At 62.8% G+C, this 12,271-nt stretch overlaps 1 protein-coding gene across 1 annotated transcript; it reads left to right on the top strand.

Moving 5' to 3' along the window:
* Positions 1 to 1,186: 1,186 nt before the first annotated feature.
* Positions 1,187 to 11,242, top strand: IFT27 (intraflagellar transport 27). The gene is made up of 7 exons (XM_056137507.1): positions 1,187 to 1,325; positions 4,350 to 4,429; positions 4,711 to 4,770; positions 5,943 to 6,002; positions 7,832 to 7,949; positions 8,729 to 8,838; positions 11,107 to 11,242. The coding sequence occupies exons 1-7, from the start codon at positions 1,292 to 1,294 to the stop codon at positions 11,203 to 11,205; spliced, it is 561 nt and encodes a 186-aa protein (XP_055993482.1). The 5' UTR covers positions 1,187 to 1,291; the 3' UTR covers positions 11,206 to 11,242.
* The last annotated feature ends 1,029 nt before the right edge of the window (positions 11,243 to 12,271 follow it).

Raw genomic sequence — 12,271 nt, 5'->3', positions numbered from 1 at the left:
GGTGCGTCATGTGTGGGGTGGTGTGTCACGTGTAGTGTCTGTGGGGTGGTTCATGGTGTGGATGGTGCAGATCATGCGGGCGGTACCGTGCTGTGTGGTTTCAGGATGGTGTGTGTGTGTGTGTGTGTGTGTGTGTGTGTGTGTGTGTGTGTGTATGAGGGCGGTGTCGTGTGTCTCTCGAACCCCTCCTGGCGGGGCTGGGGCAGGTGTCAGGTTCGGAAGGGGGCCGAGGGTGCACTGGGCTACCACGGGGCCGTGGGGGCAAATCTGGGCCCCTCCTTCCGCAGGACCCCCTGGATCCCCCCGGAGGGGCGCCGGAAGCCGGGGTGACTGAGACCCAGGGTCCCTGCCCGCGATGAGGCACCCAGAGGACCCCGCAGCCGGGCCGAGCGCTGGCCCCTATTTTGTCCCCTGCTTTCATCCCTGTCCTCGCCCGGGCTAGAGAGCGCTGGTCCCCAGCATGAGGCTTCTGGCCATCGGGATGCGCTCTGCAGACCCAGCACAGGGGCAGCGGCCAGCGCCCGGGAGACCAGGCCTACCCCGAGCGGCCCCTGCGGCCGGCGCGCCTGGCCACCGCGCAGGCCCAGTAGGGCGAGCGCGCTCCCCCCAAGGGGCGGGGCCAGCGGACCCCCGGCCCTCCCCCAGAAGGGCCCGGCCGGCGTGTGGCCAACCAGAAAGCTGCTTTCCAGCACTGCCCACCGCCTCGCCCAGAAACGCTCGCTCCGACGCCGTCGGGGTGGGTGGGCAGTGAAAATGATTGACAGCTTCCCGCAACGATTCGCCGTGCGGAAAAACTTTGAGGAGCAGCTCCAGAGACGAATGGTGTCCCGAGAAGGGCATGCCAGCCACGCCCCCTATTGTCATTGGCCGCTGAGCGCCTTGAAGGTGGGGCTTTTGGTGGCGCTAGCCAATCACGACGAGCGAGGAGGCGGCGGAGGCGGGGCTGTCAGGGTGACGGTGCCCGGGCGGCGCGTCTGGCACCGTGCTTGGGTTTGCGGGGTCTCGGGGTCCCGCTTGCCGATCCTCGCAGCCGGGGCTTGGGCTTCGGGGCTGGACCTGCGGCGGGAGCCGCGCCGCCACGCTTGTACTTCCCCCGGCTGCTTTCGGAGGCGTGGAGCCTGTGCCACGCCACCCCAGCCCCTAGCGCCGCTGCCCACCCCCAGCCCACCCCGGGGGTCCCCGTGCCCATTCCCCCGTCCCAGGCCCCCCGCTCTTAGCGCCCTCGGCAGGCCCGCCGACGCCCCCGGCCGCAGCCCCGGCCCTCTCGGGTCGGCCGGAGTGGCCGGTTACCATGGTGAAGCTGGCAGCCAAATGCATCCTGGCAGGTGAGTCCAAGCACGCGAGCCTGGAGCGTCCAGAGCTGTTTGTTCGCTTGCATTGGCTCCCCGTTCTTTCCCCTTCTTCCCCCTCTGTCACCCCAAAGCCACTTAATGCCCTTCCCGACCACGTCGCTTCGGCTTGGACGGATTCTCTTTCCAAGCCCCTGGGTGATTCTCTCGGCTTCCCGGGCCAGGCTCTGTCTGCGCACTCCCAGCCCCCCGCGCAAGGGAGAGCTGGACCCCGAAGGCGAAGACTCGTGAAAAAGTTCGTCTGAGCATCCCCCGGATGCTTCAGAAACACCAGTGAAGTTTTTACTGAGCAGGAACACACACACACACACACATCCTTTGCAAATGGTCCCACCAGCATGGGTGGGATAGGGAAGGGGTGACTTCGGACAGACTCCCCCCCCCCCCAGGCTGTGAACATGGATTCCCCCTGAGACAGAATCTCTGATCTGTTGCCTGCAACTATCCCCGGTGTCTGGAGCACAGCGGGTATCTTTTGGGGATTACTAGAACGGATAAGCCGAGGTCTCACCCATGTGGGGCTCCTTTAGCGGCTCAGAATAACGTTTGCCTGGACTCTGGTTGGAACCAGGACTCAGGCCACGCCCCCTCTCCCGCTCCTTTTCTTCCTCTTGTTTTGGGGATCACACCTGGTGGTGTTCAGGCTCTATGCTCCTGGCAGTTCTTGCGGGCATAGGCAGTGCTGGAGTTCAAACCAGGCCAGCCACATGCATGGCCACTCCGGCGCGTGTACCGGTAACATAGTATGTCAGCTTCCTCTTCCCGTATTCCCGGGTCCGAGCAGGCGCGTGGGGCGTGGGGACGGGCATGACAAGCCCCGGTGATGACGGTGGCACCCGCAGAGATGACTGAGGACACATGGGCTGATGCCACATTCAGGACCAAGGGACCCAGGGTTGACCTTGCAAGCCGGGAGGAAAGAGGACATGGGGAATGAATGCATGGGGACAGCTCAGACCCTTGGTGATGTGAGCCAGCCAGTGCTCCGAGGCCGCAGGGCCTGGGACATCCTCCTGGAGGGCTCAGACCAGGCTCGGGAGGGCCGTGGGCCCAGGGCCAACATGCACGGTTGTCGGCGGGGCTGACCAGGCTGAGGAGAGCCGCATCACCCCAGGGGCCCCGTTTTGGGAGGGGTGAGAAATAGCCAAGCACGAGGACTGCATGCAGGGCCAGAGGCACAACAGGAAGGCGCTGGCCTTGCACATTGCCAACCTGGGTTCGATCCCCTTCACCCCATACAGTCCCCTGAGCCCGGCCAGGCGTGAGCCCTGAGCGCAGAGCCCCTTAAATACAAAAACCAGAGGCCTCTGGGAAAATGAAGTTGTTTGGGCCGCTCATCCTCAGGCGGGGGCGTGTGACTGTGGACGTGTTCAGGAGGCCGCTTCCCCACGCACTGAACCCTCCCCGGCCGCCAGGGCTCAGCTTGTGCCGTCTGCATTGGCACTTGGCACCGTGAGGCTCCGCGACTGTGTTTATCCCCGAGGATCCCCCTCCCGACGCTCAGCTTCGACTCAGGCGGCTGCTCTGCTCGGGCGCGTGGGGGGCTGCTGGCTGCCCGTCAGAGGAGCGATCCCTGCAGGATGCCAGCCCTGAGCATGGAATCCCCCCCACACGCAGGAGGGAGAAGCAGCTTCCCGCTGGCTGGGCCCCGAAGCTGTGTGAGAGCCTCAAAGAGGGAGGGGTGTTCGCATGCTGGGAGATAAAGGGGTGCCCGGCTACACTCTAACTCGGGGGAAGCTGCGTGATGAAGGGCTTAAAAAAAAAAAACGGGGGCTGGAGTGATAGCACAGCGGGGAGGGCATTTGCCTTAAACGCGGCCAACCCGGGTTCGATTCCCAGCATCCCATATGGTCCCTTGAGCACTGCCAGGAGTAATTTCTGAGTGCAGAGCCAGGAGGAACCCCTGAGCATCACTGGGTGTGACCCAAAAAGAAAAAAAAATTAAAAGACAGTCACAGTGGGGCCGGAGCGATAGTCCAGCGGGGCAGCCGCTTGCCTTGCACGCGGCTGACCTGGGTTTCATCCCCGGCATCCCCCAGGACCCCCGAGCACTGCAGGAGTGATCCCTGAGTGCAGAGCCAGAAGTAGTCAGCCCTGAGCAACCACCGGGTGTGACCCCCAAACCTAAAATAAAATAAAGGTGGTCACAAGTGCCCTCGGGCCTGATGCAGAGAGGAGCTGGTGTTCTGCTCTCGGTCCCGCTTCTTCGTCTCTTCTGTCGGGTGGTCTCTGTGCAGGGGGAGGGAAGGGGCTGAAGCACTGCACCCACCCCCACTTCCGCCCCAAAGCTGGACAGGTGCTGGGTCTCCAGGGGAAGTCACAACTTGGAAAGAGAGAACTAGCTTCCCGCAAGCCATGGCAGCTAGACGGACATGCCTGGTCCCCAGGAGTGGAGGGACCGCCCCGTCGGATGACAGCAGGGCAAGACTCAGATGGACAAGCTGGGCAGTTAAGAGAAGACCCAGAATGGGGTCAGAGCCCTAGTACAGCAGGCTGGGCACTTGCCTTGCACGTGGCTGACCCAGGCTTGATGCCCGGTATCACAGAGGGTCAGATGGTTCTCCGAGCCATGCCAAGAGTGGTGCTTGAGCACAGAGCCAGGAATCAGCTCTGAGCATCTCTGGGTGTGGACCCAACACACACACACACACACACACACACACACACACACAAGGGAGGTGAGGTGGACTAATTAAGCTTAACTCCTTCTGTGTCCAGCAGAACTAACCCTCTGCCCTGTTTTCCTTCAGGATCCCAAAGTCTAGTGTTCCCCCCTCGCCCACATTGGGGATGTTTCTTGCTGGCAGGTCTCTGGGTTCAGGGTTCAGCACCCTCCTGGCTGCACATTGGGGCACAGATACCCTCTCCTGTCAGTGACCCTCCTGCCGTCCCTGCTGGCCGCTCCCTCTACTCTGGAAAAGCATGGACGGTTGGGGGAGGGTGGTGACGGTTGCTCATCACGCTCGGAGGGGATGATGTCGCCCTCCCCGGACCCCACAGGCGACCCCACTGTGGGCAAGACGGCGCTGGCCCAGATGTTCCGCACAGATGGAGCGCTCTTCCAGAAGAACTACACGCTGGTAAGGGGGGCGCCGGTGCCCCGAGGGGGGACATTTTCTTGAGCGACTCAGGTGGATGCTGCGAGGTACAGAGCTGACCATGATGGAGGTCCTGGGCTGTCTTGGGTGTCATGTGAGGCTCGCTCCCGGGTTGGGAGGTGGATGGACAAGCCCCAAGTGAGGCCCCCTAACCCTAGTACCAGTACTTCAACAGGGAGGGGCTGTGCCCCTGGGGTCTGGGCAGGGGCTTCTGTTCCCCACCCCCCCGCCCCAACTCCAGTGTTCCTGTTTCTCCCTGGCAGACCACGGGGGTGGACTTGGTGGTGAAGACAGTGACTGTTCCAGACACGATGGACAGTGTGGTAAGTGATGCCTGAGCCCCCATCCCGTCCCCGGGGCGGCCTGCCCACTGCTACCCTGGTGGGGGACAGCCTGCAGGGACATGGCCTGAGCTTTTGGGAACGGAACGGTCAACCCCGAAAGCAGTTCTGGAAGGTTCTGAACAGAGAAGCAGGAGGACTGTCTACCGGGTGTGATTAGCCAGGTCCTTCTGGGAAGCCCGGTTCTGCTCCCTGAATTGGCATGTTGCATTCATTTCCCCAAGAGAAGGGGTCAGTATGGCCGAATTGGGGGCCGAGAAGATAGCACCAAGGGCTAGAGCATGTGCTTCCCAGCCGTGACCCCCCCAAACTCCATCTGCAGCTACACATGGTTCCCTGAGTGCCGCCGGGGCGGGGGTCGCCTGGCTGGCTCGGCGCTGGGAACCCCAAGCCCAGCATTGCTGAGGCCAAACAACATCAGCTCGCTGAGTATCACCCTGAGAACGGGGCTCCCCCTCTGGACATTGCTTGGGAGAACCACTTTCCCCATGCGTGCATGCATGCATGCACACACACACACACACACACACACACTCACACACACAGAATAAAGAATTACTAGATTCCCAAAGGCTTCCCTGAGCCCAGTCCAGTTCCAAGTACCCCGCTCCGCAAAGCACATTGTAGCTGCACTGGGGGGTCCGGTGGGGAACCAGGCTGGCGCCATCCAGGAGGAAATCTCGGAGACTTTGTGTCCTGCAATGAGACTGGAGCACTCATGGGCTGACTGCCACGGTCACCCCTCGGGCCTCGGGGAGCAGCAGCTCAGCCTGCCCGACTTCCAGCACCTTCCCCAGCCTCTACACTGGCTGCCTATCGGGTGAATCGCTTCCAGGTTCGAGACGGCACGTGGTTAACACAGTGCCCCGGGACCTCTGGCGAGCAGAGCCCACGATGACCGTGTCTGAGCATTTCCGCCAGGCTGGAAGTCAGCCCTATTCCCAGCATTTTGGGGTTGGGGTGGGTGGGCAGACGCCACCCAGAGCAGATGTTCCAACCTCTCGAACCCCACGGTGGGCCCTTACCCGGCCTCCTCCATGGTGAGCCCAGACAGAAACGTGCAGGGGCCTCTCTCCCCGGGGTCTGGGGGGTGAGGGTTCGAGTGACGGTGCCCTCGGCCTGACCTCCTGGGTCCTATTCCTTGGTGATTCTAGGAATTCTTCATTTTCGACTCGGCCGGCAAGGAGCTGTTTTCTGAGATGCTGGATAAATTGGCAAGTGGCATGCAGCCTTGTCCTGACCCCCCAGCCCGTCCCCACCTCCCATCCCCGAGGGCTGGACCCCACTCAAGCTCTGCTCCCACAAAATCCCCCCGGCCGCCAAGAGAAGTCACAGGGGAGATGTTCATGAAGGGGTGTTCTCATGTCGGTGATGGCCCCCTGCCCCACTGCTGGAATGTCCCTGTTGCAAATGGACCCCGCTCCAGCTCTGTGCTCAGCCCTGGGGCGCCCCACTCTGGGACCCTCTCCTCTGAGTCACCCTCTCTGCCTGAAGACGGCATTTCTTCCTGGTGTGTTATGTCCCGGCCCTGAGATTTTAGCAGCCTCTCCTTACTGGTCTTTCCCAACGCTGCCTTATTGGAGGCTCTTTCAGGGTCAGGGGAATGAGACCCGTTATCGTTACTGTTTTTCACTGGGACAAATGGAAACGTTACTGGCAGCCAAATCCATGAACAACAGGATGACAGTGATACAGATGTCAGTGATACAGTGATACAGTGATGTCAGCCCTGACCTGCAGCCTCCCAGGTGCAAATGCTTCCTTGCCCTCTGGGGGGCGCCCGAGAGCCCTATCATGGGCTTCCCCACTTCCAGGCTCGGTCCCTCACCCCCACACCCCTCCCCTTTTGGGCTTGCTCCCGGACCTGCCTGGTGCCTTCCCGGACTCATGTCCCTCTGGCCGGCCTCTTCACATCCAGCGTCCTGTACTTTTCAAGGTAACCGTTCTGCTAATCTGGGCCAGGCAGCTAATTAGAAGAACCCAGCTCTCTGGAGCCGTCCTCTGCCCTTCCAAGAACAGCTACAATTTAACACTCGCTAGTTTCCTCTGCTCCTCCACCAGAAACAGTAGCAAGTAGCATCCGTACCCAGGGCAGCTGCTTCTGCCGGGGCCTGAGCCAGGTCCTCGGGGTGGCCGTGTCTGGGGCCCAAGCCCATCACCTCACCCCATCCCTCCAGCCAGCCCACAGCCCAGGCTCTCCCAGGTCAAACCTGAGTGGCTTTAGTGAGAGCCCGTGAGTTCCTGTGGGGGGTGAAAAAGTGAGAGGCTTGGGCCAGTCCCTGGAGCCGGCGGCATCACGAGGGGCCTGGAAGGCAGCTGACCCCGAGCTGGCTTTCAAGGACAACTGAGCGGCCGAGATTGCTCCTCGCACCCTACGTGCTTCCTGGCACCCCAGAAATAAGCCAGGTTGCGTGGTGCTTTATGCCTAAGGGCCTTGGCCAAGAGTCCCCCCGGCTCCTCTGTGCATGGTCCAGCAGAGCTGTCCTCTGTCCCCACTAACAGGCAGCAGGACACCCCAGCATGCCAACCAAGGACCCCTGCAAGCAGAGCCCCGTGGGGGGATGGTGGAGGAGTTGGCATCATGGCTGGAGAAAGTGCATTATGGGAAGCAGCGCTCCTGAGAGGGACCAAGGGCCAGCAGCTGGGCAAGAGAGTGGACAGTCCCTTAGCCCCCACACAGCAGAAAGGCACTGTGGCTTGGTGCGTGCGCGTGCATGCGTGCGCGGGTGCGCGCGCGTGCGTGTATGCGTGCGTGGGCCCCCAGTAAGTGGAAGATGCATGAATGCATCGGGCTGCCGGAAGCATTTCTGGGGCAAGAAGGTGATGGGGCAAGCCTGTCACCCTCTCCTGCCCTCCTCCTGGGCGCCAGCCCTCGCCCCCTCTCCCTGCCCAGCCCCGCCCTACGCCGAGCTGGCCCTGCCGTGCCCACCTCTGGCCCCGAAGGACACTGTCTCCTCTTCCCCAGCCGCTTTTCTGGAGGGCCGACTTTGTGCCCTCCCCCCTCCTCATGGCCAGGGCCAGCTCACTCTGTCCTTCTGCGCAGTGGGAGGCCCCCAACTTGCTGTGCCTGGTCTACGACGTGACCAACGAGCAGTCCTTCCAGAGCTGCGCCAAGTGGCTGGAGAAGGCGCGGGCGCACAGCCACGGCGTCTCCCTCCCAGGTAAGGACCCCCAGAACCGGACGTTCCCGCAGCTGCCCTGGCCCTCTGCGCCCTCCAGGGCTGCGGGTTCTGGCCCAGGTGTCTGAGCGGGCCCGAGCGCACCAGGGGCGGTGGGCATGGTGGTCTGGGCTGTCCCGGGAGCTCTGGGACCCCCGAGACCCTCTTGAGCCTGTCAGCCGGGTCCTCCCGCCTGGCTCTGTCCCCAGGGAGGCGCGTGTGCGTCTGGGCTGTGATTTCCAGCCAGCCCCAAGAAAACAGCCCAGCCGCCTGGTTTTCTCCTGTCGCTGGGGTGAAAGTAAACATCCCGGCCCCGGTGCCTTTCCTGAATGCCTCCGATCCGTGGATTTCGCATCCTCTCTGAGAGATCAACAAATCCCGCTCATTACGGACCAGGGAAAGCCATTCCCCAGGGACGGGCTCAGAAATTAGCGGCCGTGGATGCAGCCGGGAACACAGCTCGATTGCCTGACTCCCAGCCCGGTTCTCAGATTAGTATTAATGACCGATTTTGAAGTTTGCTCCATGAGCGAGGAACGAGCGCAAAGGCCCCCCGTCATTTGGCCCCAGGAGAGGGACACAGATGTCCTCCGAGGGAGGGGTGCGGGAGGGGCCCAGCCTGCTGGGGGGGGTCATCTGGGAAGCCCCCCTCCCCCCCACTGGCTACCTCTCTCCTGCCTTGCCACCCCTCCTTCAGCATCCTCGCCCTTCCTCTCCTCCCTCCCTGCCTCCCCCCCACCGTTAACTGAATCCTTATCTCTGAGCTCGTTTGTCTCGAGTAGGTGTGCTGGTCGGAAATAAGACAGACCTGACCGGCCGGAGGACCGTGGATGCGGTGGAGGCCCGGACTTGGGCCCTGGGCCAAGGCCTGGAATATTTTGAAACCTCCGTGGTGAGTCCCCTCCCTCGCCCAGCTTGGAGCAGGGGACCCCCCCGCCCCAAGGCCAAGCACCCTGCCACCACCGGATTGGGGAATCTTTCCGGGGCGGTGGGGGGGAAGCGACTTTCCTCCTGGGCTCGAGATCTCGCCCTAGCAGAACCGGAAATGTCCTCCCTCCTTTCCACCGTGCAGGTTCTGTGTCCGGGCCTGAGCCGTCCGGGTTTTGGGGTGTCTGTCGGTGTTGGTGCTCCCGACCTTTGTCTGACCTCACATGGGCTTTGGTGGTGGAACCCACTTTCCCATGGGGGCCGTGAGGCAGGTGTCTGCATTGGGTGTGGGGGAAGTGACTTCCCTGTGGTCACAGTTCCGCAGATGTGTCTGGACGAGCGGCCCTCGCCTCTGACTCCAGTCAGTGACCTGTTTCTGGCCCCTCCCATACACACGCTTCTGCTCTGGACTGTCCGTTGCTGCTGGACCCCTGAGTCCTCCTTGGGAACGTTGAGGTCCCCACCTTCCCGCAACTCCAGGGTCCAGATGTGGAAGTTCCCTGGAGATATCCTCCTGGATGTGGGTAGAGCTCCCCCTGCAGGTGGGCTCGGAACCTCCAGCTCAGAGCCGGAAGGGCCCGGAGGGGCTGATGGTGCTTCCTCTCCGCAGGCCTGGCCCAGCCCCAGACACTCGGGACTACAGCTCGAACCTCATTCCTGGCCCTGTCCACCTGCCTGGCATCGGCTCCCCACAAGTCAGGGGGTCAGTTCATGAGGATCCTGGGGGCCACTTTTTAATTTTCTTTTTGGGTCACACCCAGCAATGCTCATGGGTTACTCCCGGCTCTGCACTCAGGAATTACCCCTGGCCGTGCTCAGGGGACCATATGGGATGCTGGGAATTGAACCCGGGTCGGCTGTGTGCAAGGCAAACGCCCTACCTGCTGTGCTATCGCTCCAGCCCCCTGGGGGCCACTTTCGACCCAGCTCCAAGGCCACAAACCAGTAGCTCTATGGCTGCATCTGGGAAACGATCCGGATTCTGCTGTTGCAGGGCCAGAGCAATAGCACAGCGGCGAGGGCGTTTGCCTTGCACACGGCCGACCCCGGTTCGATCCCCACCATCCCATAGGGTCCCCCGAGCACCGCCAGGAGTAAACCCTGAGCATCGCCAGGTGTGTCCCCTCCCCACTCACCCCTCAAAAATAAGACAGTACAGCCCAGTGCCCGCTGAGAGATAGTCCCCTGGTATCCTGTAACAGGGGAGAGAAACCCAGTCCCGGAACTGCATGCTGGTGAAAGCTGCAGTGAAAGCCCCCCTCCCCGGTGCCCCAGGACCCCTGTGCCTCCCAGCACCCTCCAGGGACCATCCCAGACCAGTGTCTGGGCTCCGTAACTCCCCCCTGCTGCCAACTTCTCTCAATAGAAAAAATTACATCAGTAAAGGCCTGAAAGATAGAACAGGGATCGAGGCGCCGGCCTCACTCACAGCAGCCCGGGTTACAGCAGCCCGGGTTCCATCCCTGGTGCCATGTATGGTTCCCCGAGCCCCTCCAGGAGTGACCCCTGAGCACAGAGCCGGGAGTTGGCCCTGAGCGCCGCCGGGTGTGGCTCCCTCTCAAAGCAAACCCAAACCAAAATAGACTTGTAGAAACCCCCTGCACACACTGGACAGGTGGCAGCGACTGGGGGCTCCGGGGGTCCTGTTGGTGCCCCTCATGATTGAGCCCAACCCCCACCTGCCCCGTCTCAGGGACCCCCGAACTAAGGTGGTCAGTTCTCCCCCTTAGAGCAAAAAAAATCAAGGGCACATCCCAGCTCTTGTCTGAGCTCACCCAGAGACCCTCTGCCCTCAGGCCCCTCCTGCAGCCTGCAGGCCTGGCCATCCCTTCTGAGCGCCCCTAGTGGACCACGGTCCCTGCTGGCTGGAGGCAGCGCCCCCTGCTGTCTGCTCGCGCTCCGGTCTCAGCTGCTCTTCCCTTCGGGTTGTTTGGCTTCCGGACTCTGTGTGGACCAAGCAAGGGTCCTTCTAGCATCCGGTGATCACACCGCTGCAGAGACTGGCCCCAAGCCCAGCGGCACAGGCCGCCCCACGGAGATGTCTAGAACCCCGCCCCGCCCACGCCTTAGCCCCTACGTGCCTGTTTTCCCTGGGAGTGGGGCCAGGTTGGCGCCCCATGTTGGGGGCCACGATGGGGGGAGGCGTGGGTAGCCCCCAGGGGGAGGCTCACGCAGAGTGGGGGCCAGGGCGTCCCGGAGTCCCCCCCTTAACCTTCCCCGTGTCTCCCCGCAGAAGGAGATGGAGAACTTCGAAGCCCCCTTCCGCTGTCTGGCCAAGCAGTTCCTGCACCTGTACCGGGAGAAGGTGGAGGGCATCTGGGCGCTGGTGTGAGCGGCCGGGGACGCCCCCCACGTGGACAGACCCTCTCGAGACGGAATTAAAAGGAGGCGGGTTGGACCCTGCTGCCCTCTGCTCTCATCTGGGGGACTCACTTGTTCTGCTTCTCTCTCTCCCTCGGCCATTTCCCCAGCTGCCTGTCGGGCTGCATTTGGGGGCCCGGTGCCCCGCCTGAGGCTGGAGTGGGGGCTGCTTCGTGACCTCACCCCCCACCTGGCGGTGCCTGCTGGAACCCGGGGGCTGGGCTCTCCGGGAGCAAACCCACAGTGGGGCAGGGAGTGGCTCAGCCTGGGTGAGTCGGGGTGCTGGGTCCGAGGCCTCCGCGCGTCCTTGATGACCTGTGTGCTTCCTCTGGGTGCCCATGTCCAGTGCGCTGACCGCTCCTTGCCTACTCGACAGCGCCCTCTGCTGGCTGCTCTGCAGCTTGTTGGGGGCGCTACCGCCTTCACCCACCGCTCAGCTTCAGGGGCAGAGCCCAGGGGACAGAGGAGGAGGAGGAGGGATGGGAGAAGGGGGAGGAGGGAGGGGGAGAGATTGGGGGAGGGGTGGGGGAGGAAAAGGAAGGGGAGGGGAAGAGGAGGTGGAAGTAGGGGGAGAGGGAGGAGCTGGAGGAGGAAGAGGGGGAGAGGACTGGGGGAGCGGAGGAGAAGGATGGGGAGGAGGGGAGAGGGAGGAGAAGGAAGAGGAAGGGGAGGAGGAAGAAGAGGAGGAGATAGGAGGGAGGGAGGAGAAAGAGGAAGAAGGGGAGGAGCAGGAGAAGGGGAGGAGGGAGGGGAGGGGACCTGGGGAAGAGGAGGATAGGGAGGAGGGGGAGAGAGAGGAGGAGGAGGGAGGAAGAGGAGGAGGGAGAGGAGAAAGAGGAGGAGGGATGTTAGGGAAGGAGGAGGAGGAGGAGGAAGGGCCCACTTGCCTTTAGTGACCCCCTCCCTGAAGCCTGTGGTCCTGTCCCTGGACCCTGCCCTTCCCCTGAGTTTCCCTCCCCCCACGCCCTGCCCACTCTCCAGGTTAGGGGCCTGCGGGGCTCTGCGCCCAGTGCTCCACCTGCGCGCACCCTTCGGGG

This window comes from Sorex fumeus, unplaced genomic scaffold, assembly GCF_029834395.1.
Source record: "Sorex fumeus unplaced genomic scaffold, SorFum_2.1 ptg000125l, whole genome shotgun sequence".
Taxonomy (NCBI): Eukaryota; Metazoa; Chordata; class Mammalia; order Eulipotyphla; family Soricidae; genus Sorex; species Sorex fumeus.
This window is presented reverse-complemented; position numbering and strand designations above follow the sequence as displayed.